Here is a 22,311-nt window from a genome sequence, read left to right on the forward strand (position 1 = left end):
ACAGGCTGGGGGGGGGGAGCATCAAAGAGGTTCTCACTCCCAGCCTATTGCTCTATTTAAGGGGCCAATAATTCGGCAAGGTTGTGCACTAAATAATTTGTAAGCCTTCAGAACATGCAGGTTATTGTTTGCGGACAGATGGTGCATCACATTTTACTGCTTATTCCTTCTGTGGTTTCTCATATGTACGACTGATGTGCATTCTGAAGTCTTTGTTTCCTTGCTAAAATCTCTAATCTAAAACAGGCAATCAAGCACACAGACAGTGGTTCAGAAAGCATAATCATAGTTTGAAAGGGAGGGGGGCAGAATCATCTGCAGTTAAAAAGCAGATGTGTTCACTAGAAATGCATGAAGGTTATCAGGAATATCCAAATGGGGCAAATAAATAAAATTAGGGAGCTTTGAAAAATTGTCCCAGCAAATGGCTTTTTTTAGGTGGCCAGATTCCTGGGTAATCATTTATCTTATTTTGATACACTGGGCATTAATTATTATAATAATTATTATTATTATTACTTAACATTTTCTGCTAACATTATTGTTTTTTGTTTTTATTTTATTTTTTATTATTATTATTATTATTATTATTATTATTATTATTATTATTATTATTATTATTGAATTGTTATGATTTGGAGATCAACACTGCCCTTGAGAGTTAAATTGCACTGTTATAGAGGAAGGAAATGAGACAAACTAACTCAACTCTTTTTTTCCCTTTCTTCTTTCCACTGATCCTCCCCCCCTTTCTTATTCTGAAGATAGAATTACTGTTTGTAAGCATCTGAAAGTCATTAGAGGCTCCGCAGTCTGTCAGGTGCCGATACAAAGGAACTGCTGAAACCGAACGGGATCCTGTGCAGAGTGCTGGGAATTTGTCATGTGGTGATGAGCAGTTATAATAATATATGAGCAAATCACAAGCATTCTGCAAATTAATCAAAATTCCCCCCTCTCTCTCTCCCTCCCTCCCCCGGCTTTCTCCCTCGTCTCTAAGAGAGTGGCTTTGCCGGCAGACGTAGGTGAAACAGTTTTACTCACAGATGGTAGCGCTGGCATCAGATGGAATTTATATAACAGTAATTCTGATTTCCTGCCAAAGTAGCACTGAAAACACCAGGGAGATAGTACAAGACAAGTCATGTGGTTTTGCTGAGGTTGTTGTGGGAAGTTTAAAGGAGTGGGGGGGGGAGGAAGAAACTCCCCTCTCACATTTTCTTCTTTGCATTTTATTGTTTTAGCCTGAAGGGCCAGAAATTGTACGCCGTTCCGCCACGGGCAAAAAAAAAAAAAAAATCCAACACGTCGTCTTCTTTTCTTTTTTTTTTATGAATTGTGCTGAAAGAGGGCTTCACAGCTGTTGGAGCTGCTGGCAGGGGGAGAAAGCCCACATGACTTCTTATCATCTCTCTTGCCTTACAAGGGATGAAAGGAGGGAGGGTTCAAGAGGTGGTGGCCTTACATGTTTAAAGGGAGGCAGGGTCTTCCTTTCCAGGAAGCTGTGCCATGTTCACTTTCATTAGACTCCCTCTGGCATAACAAAATAAGGGGAAGCTTTTTTTATTTTCCGAGCACTCCGCAAAACAGAGACGCAAAGGACATATTTTTCATTCGATGCTGCTTGATGCAATCTGGAGAATGTGGAAACATGCATCCTCTTGAAATGAGTAGCTCAGTGGCAGGGTGCCTGCTTCTGTGCAGAAGGTCCCAGGTTCAGTCCCTGATGGCACCTGCTAGTCAGGGCAGGGAAAGGCTCCCTTTCTGAAACCCAAGAGAGCTGCTACTAGGTGGAGCATGGGCCTGACTCTGCAGAAGACAGCCTCCTGTTCTTTTGCTTTTTCAAGCGCTGCACATAAATGGCCTCCAGAAATTCTGGGGCAAGGAAATGGCAGAAGGCAACCATGGCACCAAATTTTGCCAGCAGCAGGAGGGAGCCCCGCCACTGGCTGGCCAAGGATCAGGGCCGCAGCCTAAAATGCTAAGGATCATGCTCCTGAGCTGCTAAACCTCTGTCCGTGTTCTTTTCCAACACAAATAAATCCTGCGTTACGATAACTGAGCATATTCTGCGGCCTCTTCAAATCAATGGCTAAACTCCCATTGAACTGAATACTATCGGACAACAACCATTTATTCTGTATTGATAGCTAGTCTTAATGTTATTGTTCTAATACTTAAAAATGATATTTATGGTCTCTATCTGTTTCTTCCGTTTGGCAGCTCTCTAATTAAGATGGTCATTGCTCCAATTTTAAAAGCTTAATTTACGGTGTTCCCCACCACAAAAGGTGTGGTCATGATCATGCGTTTAGATGGCTCTAAAGGGGTTTGAGACAAATTCACTGAGGAAAACAGTGACTACTACTTACTTAACAGTGACTGCCAGTGGCTACTTATCATGCCGTCCATGTGCATCCTTGAGTCTCCAGAAGCTGTGTGCTTCTCACTAACAGTTGCTGGGGAGCAATGGGGCACGACTACTGTTTCATGTGCTTCCCTGAGGCATCTCTATGGCCTCTGTAGGAACCAGAATATTGCACTAGAGGGAACTTTGAACTTATAGAAATTTACAAAATTATGCATGGCATGGAGAGAGTGGACAGAGAAAAGCTTTTCTCCTTCAGAACTCATGGAGATTCAGGACAGAGAAAAAGAAGCCCTCCTCCTTCACGCAGAGCACATTGTTAAACTATGGAACTCACTCCCACAGGACACAGCGATGGCCACCAAACTAGGCAACTTTAAAAGAGGATTGGACACACATTCATGGAGTAGAATCAATGGCCACTAGTCATTATAGCTATGCTCTGCCTCCACATTGCCCATTTGTTTTGGTTTATGTGGCAGCAGTGAGATAAGTGGATTAGACAGAAACGTTACCATGCTTCATTACATCTGGTTGCAGGCATCTGTCATTCCCTGGCCATACATTCTGGATCACATCCAGAAGTAAAACCAAAGGGAGACACTTTTCATTTTATTTACATATTTATTTATAAAAATATTTGTTTACTGTAATTCATAAAAAGACACCAGAGCAGTTTACAGTTGTACATAAAACGATACCCCCCCAAATTTAAAATTCCTTCCCCCCCACCAGTCCCCAACTAGGGATGTGAGACGGCACCATATTCATTCTGCCCTGTATTCGTCACATGCTGCACTGTTTCCATTCCACTGCAATTCATCTTCCGCCAAAAATGGCATCATACAACTTGCCCACACATATACTAATAAAAATACAGCAAGAATTTGTTTAGATACAAAGTAATGAAGCTGCATATCTAAATTGGAGAGTTTTGCTAGTGCACATCTCTGGATGTTTAGGCTTCAAGCAAAAAACAAAAACAAGACCTCTTTTAGGAAAAAGTACTCTTTTTTTCTTCTTGTTAAAGTTAGTAAATAATACCTAGATAATGTGTAACGCTGCCATTTATAAATCACTTGCAAGGAGTTTTTGAGGCACCTTACTAAACTGTCACTACAGGTTATGGCATCTTGGGTGGTAAGACAAGTTATAATGTGACAAAATACCAGCTAAATTATTCAACTTTCATAACAAAGCAGTATCTCAGATTAAAAAGCAAAAGCTTATTTATTTTAAGTGACACCAAAGAAGCAGAGAATAATATAAGAATCTAGCTGAACTAAGATATTTAGGCAGGCAATACTTAACCCCTGTAAAATGCAGGTGTTCAGCATTCTTGCTACATGGAGAGCTACATGGAATTGGGTCATATTGTTGGGTTGTGTAATACCCGTCTGACAAATTTTACCAGGCTTAGCAAAGCTCTTTTTCACTTAACTTAAAATTGCTCAGATGTATTGACCGAGGAAGAACTTCTACATGCATTATGACTTATTTTGTTGTTGTTTTACAATGATAGTTGGTGCCTACTGGGATTGGTAGAGCAGAAAGCAGGGAGGCCAACAGTAGGAGGCGCCAGAGCCAATGGCAGGCACAGACAATTAACTGTAGTTTGTACCTGTGCTGCTTCCAGCTGTGTTCTATAAGTGCTCAAAATGTTTTTCCACCACCACACATAATTTCCATTTAACCAGGTGGTCTTCTGCATGAGACTAACCTTTCTGCCATATCTGCACAACTTATCCTCCCCCCCCCCAAAAAAAAGTGCTGGAGTCAAGTTCCAAGAATATTACATCTTCGGCTGTCCAGGTATTATGCAATCTACATTTGTCACAGACGTAATTATATCTAGTTACTTCTGAAGTTTTGATTACTTGTCTTGAAAACCCTTCTGTCTTTTTACCATTGCCTCATGCAACAATAATTCACATATATATATCGATGACTCATCAACAGATATATTTCACTGGCTTTAAAGAAAAAAAACTTTAAAATTAGTGATATTTCCTCTAAGGTTTGGTGAGTCATTTGATTAATGTCTTAAAAGTATATATAATATGCAGGAAGATGATGAAATATCTGTATATTAGCAGTCATTTTCTTTATATGAGTTTGCTAGCTTCTGCCCTCAACCACTTTATATTAGCTGCGTTTCCAAAAGTCTTTATTCTGTTTTTCTTATGCCATTGCATTTGTCTTTACAAACTGTGGGAGGCAACAAAGTTAATAAGATATGCGGAAGGAGTCTTTTCTCTTGAAAAAAGATTGAAACAAATAGTTTTTCTTTTCAAAAACTTGGGACAGGATTCATAACTGTGCCATTTGTCCTACAGACCAAAAGGGATTAGGACAGGCAAACCCCATCATCTTCATGCCACTTGGAAAATTGCCTCCAAAATGGAGGAGACCAGCCGGCATGTAAGCTGCCATTTTGAATTTCTCACATTGCCTTGCAGTATAGAACTTGGAGGGCCGCCATGTAAATTCCCTATAATTGGAAACCCTGAGGCATTGTGGGAAATTGTAAATAGTAGTTTCCCAGACCCATCCACCCAGCACAGGGGCTCATGAGAGGCATCAGCACCAATGGGGCACTGAAGCTGCCCCAGGATGTCTTTTGCTGATGCTGGACCTACAGGCGAGTTTGAGACATCATTGTCATATATTACATGCCAGATGTTTGAAGAAAAACACAGCACAGGTAAGGCCCCATATGCTTCTTGCATTGCTCTTTAGAAAACTGAGCACACCATTTCCGGAATCTCTACTGTGCAGAGTGTGCTGCATATGTATAGTGTAATTTAACGAGAAGGCACATTTGCCTCCATATCCAAAGTGGATAGAGAGCAATTGATGACTGACTAAAAGAGGAAGGTAGAAAAATTCCCCTAATTCCTGTGTTTGTTGGCATCTGCCAATAACACACACTCTGGGGTTAAAGTCAAACCGCTGCATTAGCAACACCAAAGGGACCTCCATGGAGAGCAAGTCAGGGCAGTGTGTATGGAGGTCCTGGTCTGCCTAGACAACAATATCCCCTCTCGGCCTCGCTGATGTGGTCCTAAGGAAAGCAGAGAAATATTTTTGGCGCCATCCTAGCTTCAGGAGTTACTGGAAGGAGGCACACAAGGTACCATCCAACTGTCTTAGGGACTCCACTCTGGATTCGTGGAAGGGCTCCTTAGCCTATTCTTCTCTGGAAGATGTCCCACAAGTATAAATGAGTATAGCCACAAGGCAGTAGAGGTTTAGGATCAGAGTTTTCCTTCTCCTAGATGGGCTACTTTCCCAGGTTAATGAGCTCCACCTGTCCCTAACTTCCCTCTACAGCATGTGAAGAAATGGCATTCTTCATTGGACCCACTATTGGTCTCGTATGCTCAATCCTCCAGAGCCTGCCTTTGCAAGCAGGAGAAGTCCCTAACTTACTGAGGGTTTGAGACCCATCAGCAACTCAAAGTACACCCATTGAAATTGATGGACATTACTAATGTAGGTTCATTAATTTCAGTGGGTCAACTCCAAATAGAATGTATTTGGCTAGGACCATTCTGTTCTACAGAACTGCATAGTGGTGCATTTTGAGCCTTCCAGAAGTCCTGGGTATAACTGGAACTGTCTAGGGATGGCTGAATCAGACTGTGTCAATTTTCAGTACGTTAACAAATCAATTCTATCCCATATTGTATGAAAATCCATATTTACATATTCATATATATTACAAAATACATGGATGGATACATATTTTAGCTCAATGTAGTCATTTCTAAATTTATCTAATCCTAAAACACGTCAAAGTGCAAGTAGATAAATAGGTACCGCTCCAGTGGGAAGGTAAACGGCGTTTCCATGCGCTGCTCTGGTTCACCAGAAAGTGGCTTAGTCATTATGGCCACATGACCCGGAAGCTGTACGCCGGCTCTCTCGACCAGTAAAGCGAGATGAGTGCCGCACCCCAGAGTTGTCTGCGACTGGACCTAATGGTCAGGGGTCCCTTTACCTTTACCTTTAAATACTTAAATACTTCAGTGCATTTTGGGGGGGAGAGGGAATTTGAGGCAAGTTCTGCATCTTCATATGGCTGAGTGGGAATTTGAACCCTGGTATCCCAGGTCCTAGTCCAACACTCTAACTACATTACACTGGCTGCCGAATGAGACTGCATTTTGCCTTTCCCCCATTTCAGCAGCTATTTTGATCTAGGCCATTTCAGCCCATGTCAGCCATCTCCTGCGCATGCCCAATGGAACTCAGGGTGACAAAACAGCTGTTCTTGTGATAACTGGGGCAGCTGCCCTTTGCGAAACAGAGCTATTTACTCAGAAACTCTTTTCAGCTTTTTTTTCCAGAGCTATTTACTCAGAAACTCTTTTCAGCTGCTTCTGTTGCAGACAAATTCTCATCTAGAAAGTTTCAGAAAACTTTCATTACGGATATGTCATTGGCTGGAGCCATCTCAGTTGGTCCAGCAATAGGGGAGCTCTTCAAAATGTATATTGTGAGACTCATAAAGCAGAATGGCTTCATCACAGCCATTATTGCCTATTGGGCAAATGCATTTATTCAGCATTTTTCTCCCCTATCCATATTATTACGTTCCAGGTCAGAATGGCTGCTTTAGGGCCATTCTGGTCCATTGGGGGATGCAAAGACCATTTTAGAATGTTAGCTGTGGATAGGAAAACTATGCCAAGAAAACTATGGAGAGAGAGGAGGGAAATCTAAATGCATAAGCACCACAATAGCCACTAGTCAGGTTTTCAGCATTAAAAAAAATAAACGTTGCGGCTCCTTAAATTTCAGGTCATCATAATTGAAAATGGGAGCAGCCTCTTAGTGCTTTACAGAAGTCGGATCATGAGTCCATCTACCTCACTGCTGTCTACACTGACTGGCAGCAGCTCTCCAGGGTCTCAGAAAAAAGCTTCACCCAGCACTACCTGAATATGCCGGGGGACTGAACCTGGGACATTCTCCACAGAAAAGATACACACACACACATAATTTCATCTGTATGCCACCTTCCCATAGTTCAAACCATGCTGCAGACCTTTTCCTCCACCTGTCAGCAAGGACAGGTGATGGGGGATGGATCCTCATCTCTGTCAATTCTAACAATTCTAATTGCATCCAAAAAGGCCCATGAATGCCGTAGTTGGTGTACATTATGATGCACTCGAGGTCCCAAGGGCTGAAAGCTCAGGATGGGGTAGAAATTCAATCCAGTTCTCATCTTTAGATGGACATTCCTAATTTGCACTTCTCAAAACAATATGCAAACACAGCTATCCTTCACAACCCACGCTTCTCCAAATTTTGCAGTGCAGTTCGTCAGCCAAGTCACGTGCACAAAAATGCATATAAATTGTCCATAAAATGCAGAATGACATACAAAAACAGATGCAAAGGAATATTGCTTTGGAAAAAATGAACTATGTTTATTAGGGGAAATTGCATATGAAGCCATGTTTATTGGGAGAAATGCATACTAAAATGCTGCAGAATTTTCAAGAGGACTTGTTCTTTAAAAAAAATTCTCAAACTGCTGTGGAAAAGGACAGATACAAGCTTAAGAGGGGAGAAATGAGAAATTGAAATTGACAGATTTGCCAATCCCTACTGGAAGCAGACAAACAGATTAAAAATGATCCAGGAAAAATATTTTTCTATAATAAAGATATTTACAAATATTATAAAGGGTAAAGGGACCCCTGACCATTAGGTCCAGTCGCGGACAACTCTGAGGTTGCAGCGCTCATCTCGCTTTATTGACCGAGGGAGCCGGTGTACAGCTTCCGGGTCATGTGGCCAGCATGACTAAGTCACTTCTTAAGCAGTGCACAGAAACGCTGTTTACCTTCCCGCCAGAGCGGTACCTATTTATCTACTTGCACTTTGATGTGCTTTCAAACTGCTAGGTTGGCAGGACCAGGGACCGAGTAACGAGAGCTTACCCCGTTGCGGGGATTTAAACCGCCGACCTTCTGATCAGCAAGCCCTAGACTCTGTGGTTTAACCCACAGCGCCACCCGTGTCCTAAATTTAGCATGGCTAAATTGCCCCTTAGTCTTTTTCTCAGCACAATCTCACCATCTTGTATTCTGAACATTTTTTTTCAGTTGAATTGCCACTGAATTTGGATTTCCCTGCTGGGCTGAAGCAGCCAAATAATTTTGAGCACCACCAAAATAATGATAACGTTAGTCAAAACAAAACAAAACAAAACACACAATTAAATGGGGTATACTTGTGTCTTCACATTCCTAATTTCAACTTTTGTGTTTAAAGAGGGGAGGGATGTGTTCTCTTTTGGCCTTAACAGAAAGCTTCTTTTTTTAAAAAAAGTTCATTTCTAGATTATCCTCGCTTCTTTATCTAAATGTTCACATTGTAGAATGTGAATATGTGTGCGTTGTGTTTTGTTTCTCTTTGCATCTGCGTATAAACAATATCTGTACAAATATTCAAAACTATAAAACACATCATAGTGGGAAAAGCAGAAGGATTCTGAGTAATAGACTATTGGCATTTTTCTTTGAAATTACCATTTCTTGCTGCTTTGGGAGAAAGCCATGATTTTGCTGCTATTAGTACACCCGTAACAATTTGGAATTAATTCCTCATCTCAGCCATATGACTATTCTAATGATCCTTTTTACACTCCAGTACAATCCCCTACATATGTGCCTTTTTAGAGCACAAAGACAACATATTTCATGGTGGAAATGTATGTGGAATTTGGACACTGATCAAATATTCATAGCAGGACAGAATTAATTGACTTTGATCAAGAAAATAAACATTTTTAATGTTGTTTGTCTTTACCTTATCTTATTAGTGTGCATTGCCCTGTAGTCTTCTTAGAATAATGGATGCTTCTTGTTGCCAGTAAATTAGCAACTATTAAAGAGGTCACTTTTTGACTTGTACAAGTATTGGCTATGATTCAGAGCTCTGGTGTGCCGGGACTTCATTTCCTTCTACAAGAAGAATATTGTTATATGTCCTAATTTGAGCGTTTCTGCAAAAGTAGAACAGAATCTATTGATTGAGGTATTTATTATATTCCAGCTTCTCGGGTAAAAGCCTCCTCAAAATGACTCCCAGCATAGCCAAACCAATACAGTGTAAATTGGGGGTAGTCAATGAGTTTCTCTCCAGCTGTTGTTTTGGACTCCAAGTTCTATCATCCCTGCCCACTGGCCATGCAACTGAGGTTGATGGGAATTGTAGTCCAACAACATTTGGAGGCAACCGCATTGACAACTCCTGGTGTAAACAATCCTAAAAACAATTTAAAGCTATAAAACAGATGATGTTGTTTCTTTTTTTAAAAAAACAACCCTTATTAAAATAAGATAGCATCATAAAAGTACAAAATTCATGCATGGAAAAGAAGCAATGTAGCTCATTCTCGATTATTCCTATTAAGGTTTGTTAGGTGCAATTTTGTGTTCTAAAAGTATGGCGCTGCAAAAATGAGTTGAAAAAGGTTTCAGTCCATAGAAACCAACTCGTGAATACAATTTAAAAAAGAAAATCTCTCTGAGGTGTGCCAACTTGATAATGGTCATTTGGAGATCTGTTAGCAGCAACAACAAAAACCCTTCAGAATTTCAGAACCTTTTCACTTTGATATGCATTTTCTTGGACTCTGCGTTCAAGCACACCGTCTCATGAAACTTAATGTGATGTGATGTGACTGATGCAGGCTGACACCATGTTGTCGCAAAGCAACATATCAGAACGCGGATTTGAAGGAAAACAAAACAAAGCTTTTTCTCCTCCCCTCAAAGGCTAAATTAACATAGTAACATTTTTTAAAGGGAGGAAAGAAGGTATGGTTATATAAAAGATGGAAGTGCTTGCTTTTTGCTCTTCCATTTCCCAAGGGACAGTCCTAGAAAACCTGTTGCCAACATAAGTCCGCTGCTGCAATAAGGCACACAGCAGTAGCTGGAGTTAACCCAGTTCTTAGTCTTGCTAGTTCTTCCCTTTATCAAACAAAGTATTTTGGCTAACCCAGGTAAAGAAGACTCAGATCGACCTAAGATGAAAAGTTGCAAATCAATATTAAGCACAGAGGTAATTACATGCAGATGCAGTAGAAAAGAAAGTAGTATACTAATAATACAAAATAACACGGATTTCATATTAGTTAAATGTTACGGATTTCCCCCAAACAATCCTGGAAGTTGTAATGCAGTGAGAGCATGGAGGATTGCCTGTTAGAGAATGGTAGTCCTTCTCACAGTTCCCAGGGTTCACTAGGAACTGGTTTTTAAGCAAGTTTAACTCTGCTTGAGGAATTGGATCTTTGCAAAATTTGATACAAACTGACTGACCCACACATCCTGAATTAATATGTAGATTGGAGCATAGTTATGCATGTATTTTTGCACTTTCAAAATGTTTCAAGGCTATTTCCATTTCAGGAAAAAAATGCAGATACATTTAAAATCTGTATTTTGAGAGAAACGGCACCTTAAAATGTCATGTGGATTTAAATAATCATGGATCAATGCAGAAACAGGATGGAAAGTACTCTCTGTGAAGTATAACTGCACTCCCTAGCCAGTGCTTACAAGAGCCACTGAAATGATTGAGTGATTGAGGCATTTCAGAAAGTCCAAAAAGTGATAGATCACCTTGGTAGATTCATCCTTAAAGTTTGCTACAAGTAGCACATCAAAAGGGGGTCACTTCTGAAACAGGTATGAGATAAGCGGAGAAGAGCAACGTTCCCAAGAGAAACAAAGTTTAGAAAATGTACACAGGCAAGCCATTTTTTAAAAACAAAACAAAACACTTTGTACTGCCAGAATATACAGTGGTACATCTGAGTTGTTTCGAAGGTCCCAGAACATTTGACCATAGTGTCCACCTCTCTTGTTTCCACCTGGCTATTCTGAAGCAGTCTTAGTTGCATGGACTGAGCCACAGGTAATCTTACTTTCTAGAACTGCAGCAGAATATTTGTCTTCTGAACTATGAGAAGCCATTCTCTTAAAGCGACTTTCAAATGATTATATGTTGGAAGATACACCCCAGCTAGTATATACGTGATCTATGACTTGAAAAGAAGGAGCCCGCAGCCCCCAAATCCTCCCCAACTACCATCTGATAAAAATGGTATAAATTACTTGCCTGCTTATCTAGGCCTGGTTATTTTAAGATCTTGCTGCCCACAACCAGTTTTGAGCAGTAATTAATGGACGGTGTTACCCAAGAGAAATGGGCATTCTGCTTTGCCCCCTAGTTACAAGCAAATTGCAGATGTTGTTATCTTTTGTAAGACTGATCTCCAGAATGGTTTTCTTTTTTATTTTTTTGGTATGACTGCTGCTGTAAACAACATACCACTTCTTTTGCTCTTACACTTTTTGACCCGCACTGTGTATACATATTTATATATTATTCATACCAGATTAAAAATTGATGTGCTCTTTACTGCTGTTGTACTGCACAGTGACAATACAAATTAACTTATTGTGTACTTAACTTTTCACATGACAGTGATGTGAAATTTTGATGGCCCCCAAAAGTTAGTGATGGAAAAACAAGGCAGTGGAGGGTTGAAACCACTTTCGGGTGCCATTAATGCTTTCCTTGCTTGTTAAACGCAGCTGAATTAATAAGCCCAAACTGTGATATGTTTTGCAGGGATGTGAACATTCAAACCCTTTTGCTGGGAGAATGATACCAAATAGTGAAAGCATTTTGGGGCATAATTAAGTGCTACTTAATTTACACTTATTGGATCCTTCTTTTAAAAAATTGTTTTGAATTAGTGTTAACACTTTAATGTATAAGCGAATCTGCTTGGCAGGTGTCACTGGCATTGCATAGGTAAAGCTAGACTTCAGGTCTTTAATTGCAGGTCCTTAATGATACGATAAGGGATGTGGGTGGTGCTGTGGGTTAAAACCACAGAGCCTAGGACTTGCCAATCAGAAGGTCAGCGGTTCGAATCCCTGTAACGGGGTGAGCTCCTGTTGCTCGGTCCCTGCTCCTGCCAACCTAGCAGTTCGAAAGCACGTCAAAGTGCAAGTAGATAAATAGGTACCGCTCCAGCGGGAAGGTAAACAGAATTTCTGTGCGCTGCTCTGGTTCTCCAGAAGCAGCTTAGTCATGCTGGCCACATGACTCGGAAGCTGTACGCCAGCTCCCTCGGCCAATAAAGCAAGATGAGTGCCGCAACCCCAGAGTTGGTCACGACTGGACCTAATGGTCAGGGGTCCCTTTACCTTTACCTTTAATGATACAATGCAAGGTCTCCTCAGGAGTAAGTCCCATTAAGTTCAATGGGATGTGACTGCCGGGAAAGTGACTGCATGATTGCAGTCTAAAAAATAACCAAAAATGTTGTAGAGTTCTAGAGCTGTAAGATGCAAATGAGCTATGCAGCCATAGTGAACTGTGGGAACTGTAGTTTGTTAAGGGTGCTGAGAGTTGTTGGAAGGACTGCCCCCCCCCCCATTCCTCTAAAAGAGCCACAGTTCGTTGAATGGTTTAAACTATCAATCCCTCTTCCTAGGGAACACTAGGAATTGTAGCTGTGTGAGGGGAAGAGGGGTCTCCGACAACTCTCAGCACCCTTAACAAATGACCATTCCGAAGATTCTTTGGAGGAAACTATGACTGTTTAATGTGGTATAATACTGCTTTAAATGTATAGCGCAGATGGGCCTCAGATTTAGCAGGAAGAAGCTGATAGAAGCAACCAATGCTGTGCTGCAGGTCAAAGGGGGTTCACAAACAGGAGACACAACTGTTCTGGAGATCAAGGGGGGGGGATGGACTGGAGCTGCCCAAGTTCCTTGGCTGAGGAAGGGGTGGCTAGGTCAGAACACCAGAAGAAAAGAACCTGTTAGATTACACCATGAAAAACTCTGTCTCGGGATGACCATTTAGGATTAGCATGGGGGTATATGAAGGCGAGGTCTCTTTTGAGTCATGTGGACAACAGCATCCAAACAGGTTCCCACCCATTGTGCTGATAAGACAAGCCCAGAGTGGGGCCAAAGACTGGGAGTATTACAGGTGTGAAGGAGCTTTGAGGAAACCATCAGGTTCAATGTTCAGTAATGTAGTGGTTCTTATTTAAGATTCCTAGTCTTTGTGTGTGGAGAGGCAGTTTCTATGGGGCCCTCTGACTGTGATGCCTCATTAAGAAATCTGATGAGACCAATTCCCAATAGTATGTTACTTCAACAAGTTTTAAACCTATTTATACACACAAAATATAGAAACTACTTGTCGTATTCAATCTCCTAAGTTCTGTTTCAGTGATAGGTGTAGCCGATCTGCTTAATTGTGGGCTGACATATTTATGATAGGCGTGCTTGCATTTGAGGAAAGTGTATGAAATGCTAAAGTTAGGGAAAACAGCATACCAGGATGCATTATATTAGGGGAAATTGCATGCAGAAATCTGTATATATTGAGGACTCTTTTTTTGTTAAAAAAATGCAAATTATTTAGAAAATACGGCAAACACAATTGAAGATTGGAAACAATTATAAATAGGGACTTTGAAATCGACAGATCTGCCAAAGGCTCCAATCTGCAGATGACAGGCAACTGTGCATCAATATTGTTTTCATATTTCCGAACATGGAAAAACTTAGCCCTTAAAGGGTGCGCAATGTAGAAGTTATGAGTGACGAACAACCAGAATATGCTCCCTTGACTTATTTTTCCTTCACTCTCTGTCTCCCCTACTTGCCCTTCCTTTTAGTTCTTGTTTTTCCATCTGCTCCCTGCTTTGTCCCCTGGTCCGGCTCACTGGGGCCTTTATCTCCATGCTCCTAATATCTCATCCTACTAAGCTTTGAGGTTTCCCACTTGCCACCTTGCTCCATATCCTTCCACTTGCCATGGAATCTGACGGCGAGGGTTTTCCTCAGCAAACTTATCTTTCTTTTCAGCCCACTGAGCCTTCTACTGCTGACAACTTCCCTCAGCAAATAGGATGTTTGTGGACCTCCCATGGCATCACTTCAGCTCAGCCAATGGGTGCCAGAGGTTTCATTGTTGCCGCGATATAATCCCTTAGCACATTACAACATAGATTATATGGGTCTGTGAGGTAATAAGCAGATTAAGCCTTAGACTCCAAAGTGCAATTTCGCCATTAATGGCTTTTTAAAACCCTTCTGCTGAAAATTCCAGCGCTGTACCTACCTCCTGTTTATAATTTTGGTCTCTGCTTTCCCCAGTACTTTTCCTTTGGGTGTGTAAACTGACACTTCACAGTTAGAGTAAACTTTCGCTTCTTCTTCCTTCATCATCATAACTTTTGAGTAGCACTAGATGGAAAAACAGACAAGTTTTCACTTGGAAAGGGGGTCAATAATGATTTATTGGCATGTACCTTTTAGAAGAGGGACGCAGGTGGCGCTGTACTGTAAACCACAGAGCCTAGGGCTTGCCGATCAGAAGGTCGGTGGTTCGAATCCCCGTGACGGGGTGAGCTCCTGTTGTTCGGTCCCAGCTCCGGCCAACCTAGCAGTTCGAAAGCATGTCAAACTGCAAGTAGATAAATAGGTACCGCTCCAGTGGTAAGGTAAACAGCATTTCTGTGCGCTGCTCTGGTTCGCCAGAAGCGGCTTAGTCATGCTGGCCACATGACCTGAAAGGTGTCTGGGGACAAACACTGGCTCCCTCAGCCAGTAAAGCGAGATGAGCACCACAACCCCAGAGTCGTCCGCGACTGGACTTAACTGTCAGGGGTCCCTTTACCTTTTAGCAGACAGGAGTTTGACTTAATGTATGCAAATGCTGTGTCACATATTCTCCCCTCAGATGTGAGGAGTAGAATTGTTTTGCACAGACACATTGGTCAGAATCTAGGCATAGTGGCATATTTAACTAGGTTCTACTCAGAGTAGATCCATTTAAATTAATGTACCTGAGTTAGTCATGGCCATTCATGTAAACGGTTCCATTTTGAATAGGACCAACATTGGATACAATCCACCAATGGCATTTAAACCTATAGATTTAAATGGAATTAAGCGGAATGCATTATTTGATGGATGGCAGTGAAGAAGTTCCACATGTGCCCATCTGGATCATGTCTAACGAGTGCATAAAGTCCGAATCATTTGGTCAGATCTGCCTCTGCAACATGTCTGCATCCTCTGTGCATGTGTGTAACAGAAAGGGGGGAAAATCACACGGGGGGGAAAGGAGGGGGCTAACGTTCTTCATATGTGATTATTAGGTCATGTCTTCCAATAGCCTTAGCTTTTTATGCAGATGGTCAAGCACATTTATTTATTCATTTATTTCAGCAAATTAAAGTAAGCTAAGTGCATTTGACCTCAGATGGCCCTGGTCTAAGTTAATTTGAGAGACAAAGCTCATAAAGTTCCAGTAAGACACATCAACAACTTCCCAGCATAGGTTGAAATGTGATTGCGGCAACATAACCTTCCAAGCCAGATGCAGCATGAAGTCTCAGGCTGGCTCAGAATAATCTGGAACAATTTAGTGTCTGCAAGGCGGGCCACAAACGCAGCCCGAGAAGGGTGAGCCCCCACTTGCTTCCTTTAGCTGCACAGAACAGAACAGAAGAATGGAAGGAGAGCCTGCTAGACCAGGTCAATGGCCCATCTATTCCAGACTCTTGTTCTCACAGTGGCCAATCAGACACTGCAATGGGAGGCCCTCAAGTAGGACCCAAACACACAGGAGCCTTCTCCCCTCCTGCGGTTTCCAGCAACTGGCACTCAGAAGCATTGCTGCCTCCAACTGTGGAAATAGAACATAGCCATGGCGGCTAGTAGCCACTGATAGCCCTCTTCTCCATGAATTTGTCCAATGCTCTTTTAAAGCCATCAAGGTTGGTGGCCATCACTGCCTCGTGTGAGGGGGAATTATGTAGTTTAACTATGTGCTACGTGAAGAAGTACTATATTTTACCTGTTCTGAGAAGCCTACGGTAGGAATGAATTCCACAGTTGACCCAAGGACTTCTTTCTTAAGCCACCAACATTCAGCTTCATTGGGTGTCCACAAAGTTCTAGTGTTAGGAGAGAGGGAGAAGAACTTTTCTCCATCCACTCTCTCTGTGCTATGCATCATGCTATGCATCAAACGTCTACCGTGTCGCATCTTACTTGCCTTTCGCCTAAACTAAAAAATATTAACTCCACCTCTGTAACATCCCTTCTTGTTTCCGTTCTTCTCTAACAATTGAACACCTTAGTGTCCCTCTTCCACTTGAAGAAAAAAGAAAATTGAATTCAAATTAAATGTGTGCCATGGCATTAAAATTCCATAAAACTAATTTATTGAAATAGGCTGCAAAATGACATTCAATTGTACGTGTCGTTTCAGTATTATTTACAAAGTTACATATTTACAAGGTATTGGGGATTGGCTGTTGCTTTTTTATATTTTAAAAAATCCAATAGTATGCAGCGGCATGTGGACACTGGACTGAGGGGACTCAGCTAGTCCCCTAAATGTTCCCCTGCCACCTCTTTCGCAAAGCACAGGAAATTTCTACCCGGCTTAGGGAGGGAGGCGTAATGCTCACGTGCAAGACGTCATGATGTCACAACACCGCACGCATAATATCGACCCCCTCATGCCCCTCACAAGGTAGCACCTCTGCCCCTAACTGTTCCACTACAAAAAAATTCACTGCATGCCACTGACAGAATATATTTTCGACCCCTATATCCCAGCACTGATCCACAGGTGACTTTCTAAGGTGCTAAAGTCATGGCAGGGAACGCTATGTATCCTGAATCTCAAGAAGTGGGAGAGGCGGCACAATTAGTGTGAAATTTGCCCAGTCTACTTTGAAAATAGCAGAGCCAGAGAGGCCCAGTGTCTGGCCAATTAAGTCCTGTAAATTTCACGTCCTGGGAAACTGAGGCACGGCAGTACCTGTGCGAAGATTGTGGGCTTGCGTACGCACCATACATTTAAACACTCCCTCAACCAAGAATCTTGGGTACCCCTCACATAACTACAGTGGTACCTCAGGTTACATACGCTTCAAGTTACATATGCTTCAGGTTACAGACTCCGCTAACCCAGAAATAGTGCTTCAAGGTGAAGAACTTTGCTTCAGGATGAGAACAGAAATTGTGCTCCGGCGGTGCGGCAGCAGCAGGAGGCCCCATTAGCTAAAGTGGTGCTTCAGGTTAAGAACAGTTTCAGGTTAAGTGCAGACTTCCGGAACGAATTAAGTACTTAACCCGAGGTACCACTGTACAGTTCCAGGCACCCTCAACAAACTGGGGGGCGGGCAGAGCTTTAAATGTATAGGGTGTAAGCAGAAAGGGGCTGTATGATTCAGTCCACATATAAGAGAAGGGGAGATTTGTTTTTACATTATTCCATTCTGTGAACTGCACTACAGAGGCTGGGTGGTGGGGAACCCCTGCAGGCCTGAGGAAATGCTAACCCAATGTTTGTCTGTTGCACAGGTCACCGGCCTTTCCAGTGCAGATACTGCCCCTACAGTGCCTCTCAGAAGGGAAATCTGAAGACCCACGTCCTTTGTGTCCATCGCATGCCTTTTGACAACAGCCAGTATCCAGACCGCAGGTTCAAGCGCTCCAGAGTTGACGCCGAAGCTTCTGGGAATTCCGAGGAACCTGGAGCTGTCAAACCTGGGAGCTCGACAGAGTTAACGGAGGAGGGCAGCCAGGCCCAGGAGTAATGCCGCAGAACAAATCAATCTGTATATTGCAATATTATTTTACACAGTTTTTTAGATATGCATTTCGGGTAACACAGAGAGTTTGCTTAACTGCCTTCTGAGGAAAACAGATTGTTCGCAAATTCCCAGAAGCGTGCAGGATGTTTAAGACATTAAAGACATACACACACACACACACATTAAAAAGAGAAAGAGGGGAAAAACAACAACAACCAGCCCTTGAAAATGGCTGTTAAACTGTTACCTGGCAACAAGTACTTCCAAACAATGTAGGTGGAGATAAATCAAGTGGGTGTTGTTTTTTCTTCTTCTCCCCCCAAATGTGTGCAGGTTGCAAGATATCTGTGTTTGTGTGTGTGTGTGTGTGTGTGTGTGTGTGTGTGTGTGTGTGTGTGAAAAATACTGAAATAAAGGGCGCATTTCTAACACTAAAGTGGTCTTTATCCAGAAAGAATGCTCTTGCCAGAATATCTATCTATATATCTATATCTGTGATACCATCTTCCTGATTTAATGTTGCCTTGAAGATTGTGGGAGTGGGGAAGTGTGTGTGTGTGGGGGGGGGGTGTTCCTGTGTTTTCATTGTTGAAAACACCTTTTTAATATGACACCGACCGCTGCCATTTGCCTAGCGTCGTAATGAAACGTGTTGGTGGAGTGAGGTGGTGCCAGGCTGACTGGAGCTGTCCCTGCTGAGAAAATCAATCCAAGTGGTGCTCCAACTCTGCACTCTCAGAGAAATTTTAGACGACCCGTAAGCTACAGTCAGTGCTGACCTGTATTGAAAAGGATTGTGCTGTTAACATTTTAATTTCTGAAATATATATATATAGATATATAGATATACATATTATATATAGCGAAAGACACACACAGAGAGAGACGGCCAAATGAGTCAAGGATTAGAGCAGAAAGGGGGAATCTGCAGGCCAGCAAAACACTGCAGTTAATTGTACAATGTGTTTTTTCGGGGGGACTGTATTTTTCTTTTTTTTTAGATGGACTTGCAGTATTGAGAGAAATGTTGTTTTTTCCCCCTTCCTATTTTGTTCCTTTTTAATGAAGTAGGTTGCTATAGAGAGATTTAGAAATACAATACTGAAGGAGCGTGCTGGATAGAGAAACTAGTTAGCCTTGTCTAGAGAAGATACCAGTGCAAAAAAAGGAGAAATAATTATTATTCAATAGAAAGTTGGTTTCATTTCTTTTCTTTTCTGTTTTTTTTTTAAGAAAGGGGGGGAAAGACTTGAATGAAAGATTCCCCAGGCAAGATTAGTTTTCATTTATTAGGGTGCTGTTGTTATTATTCTTTTTTTAAAAAAGTGTTGTAGACATTGTGCAGGACAGTGTATTTTGTTTTTTACTGGAGAAATCTCTTTTCAAGCAATTTGACCTAAAATATGAATCCAGACATCCTGCCCCTTGTCTCTAGTGAAAGGGAAAAAAAGATGAAGGACAAAAAATGTGTTAGCTAATATTTCTTTGTTTTTTTGTAAGGAAAAAAAAGCGTGTTCTATATTTTTGCAGATTTTAGCTTTTCTACTAATTGGCCCCTTCCAAATTTAATCCTGTCGTTTCCCACCTAGGAAGCTTTGGAGAGATTATAATGAAAAACATGACTGAGGAAAAGAAAAAGATAAATGTAAGAAAGCCAGTTAATGGCTTCTCCTTACACCCACTTGAGTGGCAAAAGATTTTAGCCTTTTCATGTACTTCCTTTGAGAGAAGCAAAATTGGTGCTGTTTAAGATGATAGAGAAGTATTAACTTCTTCTAAAAACAAAATCATTCAGACTTAAAAAAAAAATGTAAGTAAGAAAGAAAAAGTCAATATATATCCTTGCAGGCTGGGAGCACAGAGTAAAAAACCCCAGGGCCTTAAAAACTTCAGCTCTGCCTACAGCAGTTTACAAAAAACACTAAACTGCAATCAATGTAAATAAAATTCGTAGCGCTACCCTGAGACTGGAAGAAAGGAAAGAGATTCTCAGGCTAATAAGAAATACAGTTTGCATATGCTGTCAGGAAAAAAATTAAAAACGATACCATCCAAGTGAAGTTTCAGTTAAACTGAGGTCGCTGTGTAACTTAGACCCCCGTCTGGCAGAGGGCAAGCTGCTTTTCTCATTTTTGGGGAGATATTTTTTTTTCCTAGTATAGTTCTCACTGCCTTACTTAAATCAAGTTGATAAACTTAATGCAACTGTTTCTCATGATCCTAGGTAAAGGATTGAAATGTAATTGAAGACTTTCTGACTGTAGTAAGCTTTAGGATTTTAACTGCACTACCGTGTTTGGTGACTGTGTTTCGGTCGCTTGCTTTTGTGTGTTTGCGCCGCCTTCCGTATCTTAGCGAGAAAAAAAAAGAGGAAAAAAAGATTCCACATTCCATTTTCTTGCACTTTTTTGGAGCTCTTTTCAGTATTCTTTTTGTGTCTTCTGAGCATTTTCAGATACGACAGGCAATAATTCCGTTTGTGACACTGGAAATTCCTCTCCCATTCTTTGTGATGTGTGTGTTGAATCCATTTGGTCTGGTGCTACTGTCCCTATCTTTTGCCTCTGACATCAGCCTCCCCCCCCATTTTTTTCCAGAACATTTGTAACTTGGAATACAAACAAGTGACAGGAGCAGTGAAACATTGTCAGTTTCTGAATATCATCATGCTTCTCATATCTAAACATGTCAAGTTTTTTCTCTGTAACTTCTGTAGTCTGTGATATTGGTCAAAATACTGTCTACATTCCTACGCAAAGGAAGAAAAAAAATATCTGTCTTGGAGAAAATCTGAGATCAATAGAGTAGAGGATTTTGTTGCTATGCTTGTAACAATTAGGAAAAAAAACCTTTGTATTTAAAGTTTATTCTTGGTCATTATTTATTATTATAATACATCAGTTGACAGAACTTTATTCTGGTATAGAAGTATTAAAAGTTGTTTCCCCCCCAGCAAATGACTGTTTTTTCTTTCTGCTGTTAGAATAAAAATGTCTTTGAAATGGTACAGTTTTAACCAGTGTTTTACGCAATAAAACCTTTACCTCTGGGGGCAGAGAGAGAGAGAGAGAGAAAGAGATATGTTTTCCTACTTTGCTTATATTTAATAGGAAGTTACAGACATAATTTTGCTTCAGCTTTTGTCAGATTTGAGAAAAAAAATGTCACTGGAGTCACAATTGTTAGTCAGCTACCAGAGTGTTAGGCAGTTAAGCTGAGTGTTTGATCAATCCTCTTAGTATTATGGAACAAATCTATAAACAGTATATACAGATATATATATTATATGTGTATATATATTGTGCTTAATTAAAAGACTGTTGAAATCTGTTTTAGTATGTAGTAATAATTGTTTTCTATAATATTGATTACGTGCTATGGGGCAGGGGGTAAAGTATGTGTATAAAGTCACTTTTTTCACATCAAATAAAACATTTGTTTGCATAGGTCCTACATTCAACTTTGGAAAATGGTAACATTTCCTATAAAGGCACATGCAAAAAGTCGACACCCTTCTGTTTTAAAGGAATCTCCAGAGCCACCCTGTTCTATCAGATCAGATCAGATCTTGACTACCTCCTGTTGAAAGGAGTAATATCCAGTAATTTCCAAATGAAAGGAAATGAAATTGAATGAGCAGTGAGAGATACGAAGAACACACAATGGGCACAGTCGCATGGAAAAATGTTTGCTGAGTAGGGCCATTTTACATTACATTTGGGGTAACTGCTTGCTTCAATAAGCAACAATATATCTGTAGCATTCATAACCTACCCTTCATCTGCCAGAGCAGAGATACAAAACATACTTAAAATACAACCAAACTCAATATGTGTGCACACGTGTGCTGGCGTCTGTGTGCAAGGCCTTCTAAGACATGCTGCCCTTTTGGTTTTTCTTTTGTTATTGGTATATACAGATATATTTTGTATATACCAGGCATCTGAAATGGTCCAACTCAGAAGAAGCTGAAGTGTGAGTTGAGCTTATGCTACTCTCTGGCTAAGCCAATTCCTCATTGTTATTTTAGAGTCTGATTCCTGGTGGTAAGTGGTGCAAAATTGCAACATGCTTAAAAGCAAAAAAACGAGTAATTAAAATATTCTAACTGAGCATTCCTAAGCACAGGAAGATCTTTTGGGTTCAGATCATCTGCCAGAGGATAAGGGATTTAAGTGGGTGCAACCTTTGCTTGCGCCAGGGATAGAGACTGAGGCCGAGCCAGAGCGCTGCTCCATGTAAAGCTGCTTAGCCGGGC

The 22,311-nt window shown here is 41.1% G+C and overlaps 1 protein-coding gene across 5 annotated transcripts in view; it reads left to right on the forward strand.

Moving 5' to 3' along the window:
• The window catches only part of ZNF536 (zinc finger protein 536), a 443,894-nt gene extending 424,612 nt beyond the window's left edge, over positions 1-19,282 (forward strand). For 4 of the 5 annotated variants that reach the window (XM_053400278.1, XM_053400281.1, XM_053400280.1 and 1 more), the window contains one exon: positions 17,821-19,282. In XM_053400278.1, the coding sequence (XP_053256253.1) occupies positions 17,821-18,056 (236 nt within the window). In that variant the 3' untranslated portion in view covers positions 18,057-19,282. The remainder of the gene's footprint in view (positions 1-17,820) is intronic. The other variant, XM_053400282.1, reaches the window with a different exon arrangement.
• The last annotated feature ends 3,029 nt before the right edge of the window (positions 19,283-22,311 follow it).

This window comes from Podarcis raffonei, chromosome 8 (assembly GCF_027172205.1).
Source record: "Podarcis raffonei isolate rPodRaf1 chromosome 8, rPodRaf1.pri, whole genome shotgun sequence".
Lineage (NCBI taxonomy): Eukaryota > Metazoa > Chordata > Lepidosauria > Squamata > Lacertidae > Podarcis > Podarcis raffonei.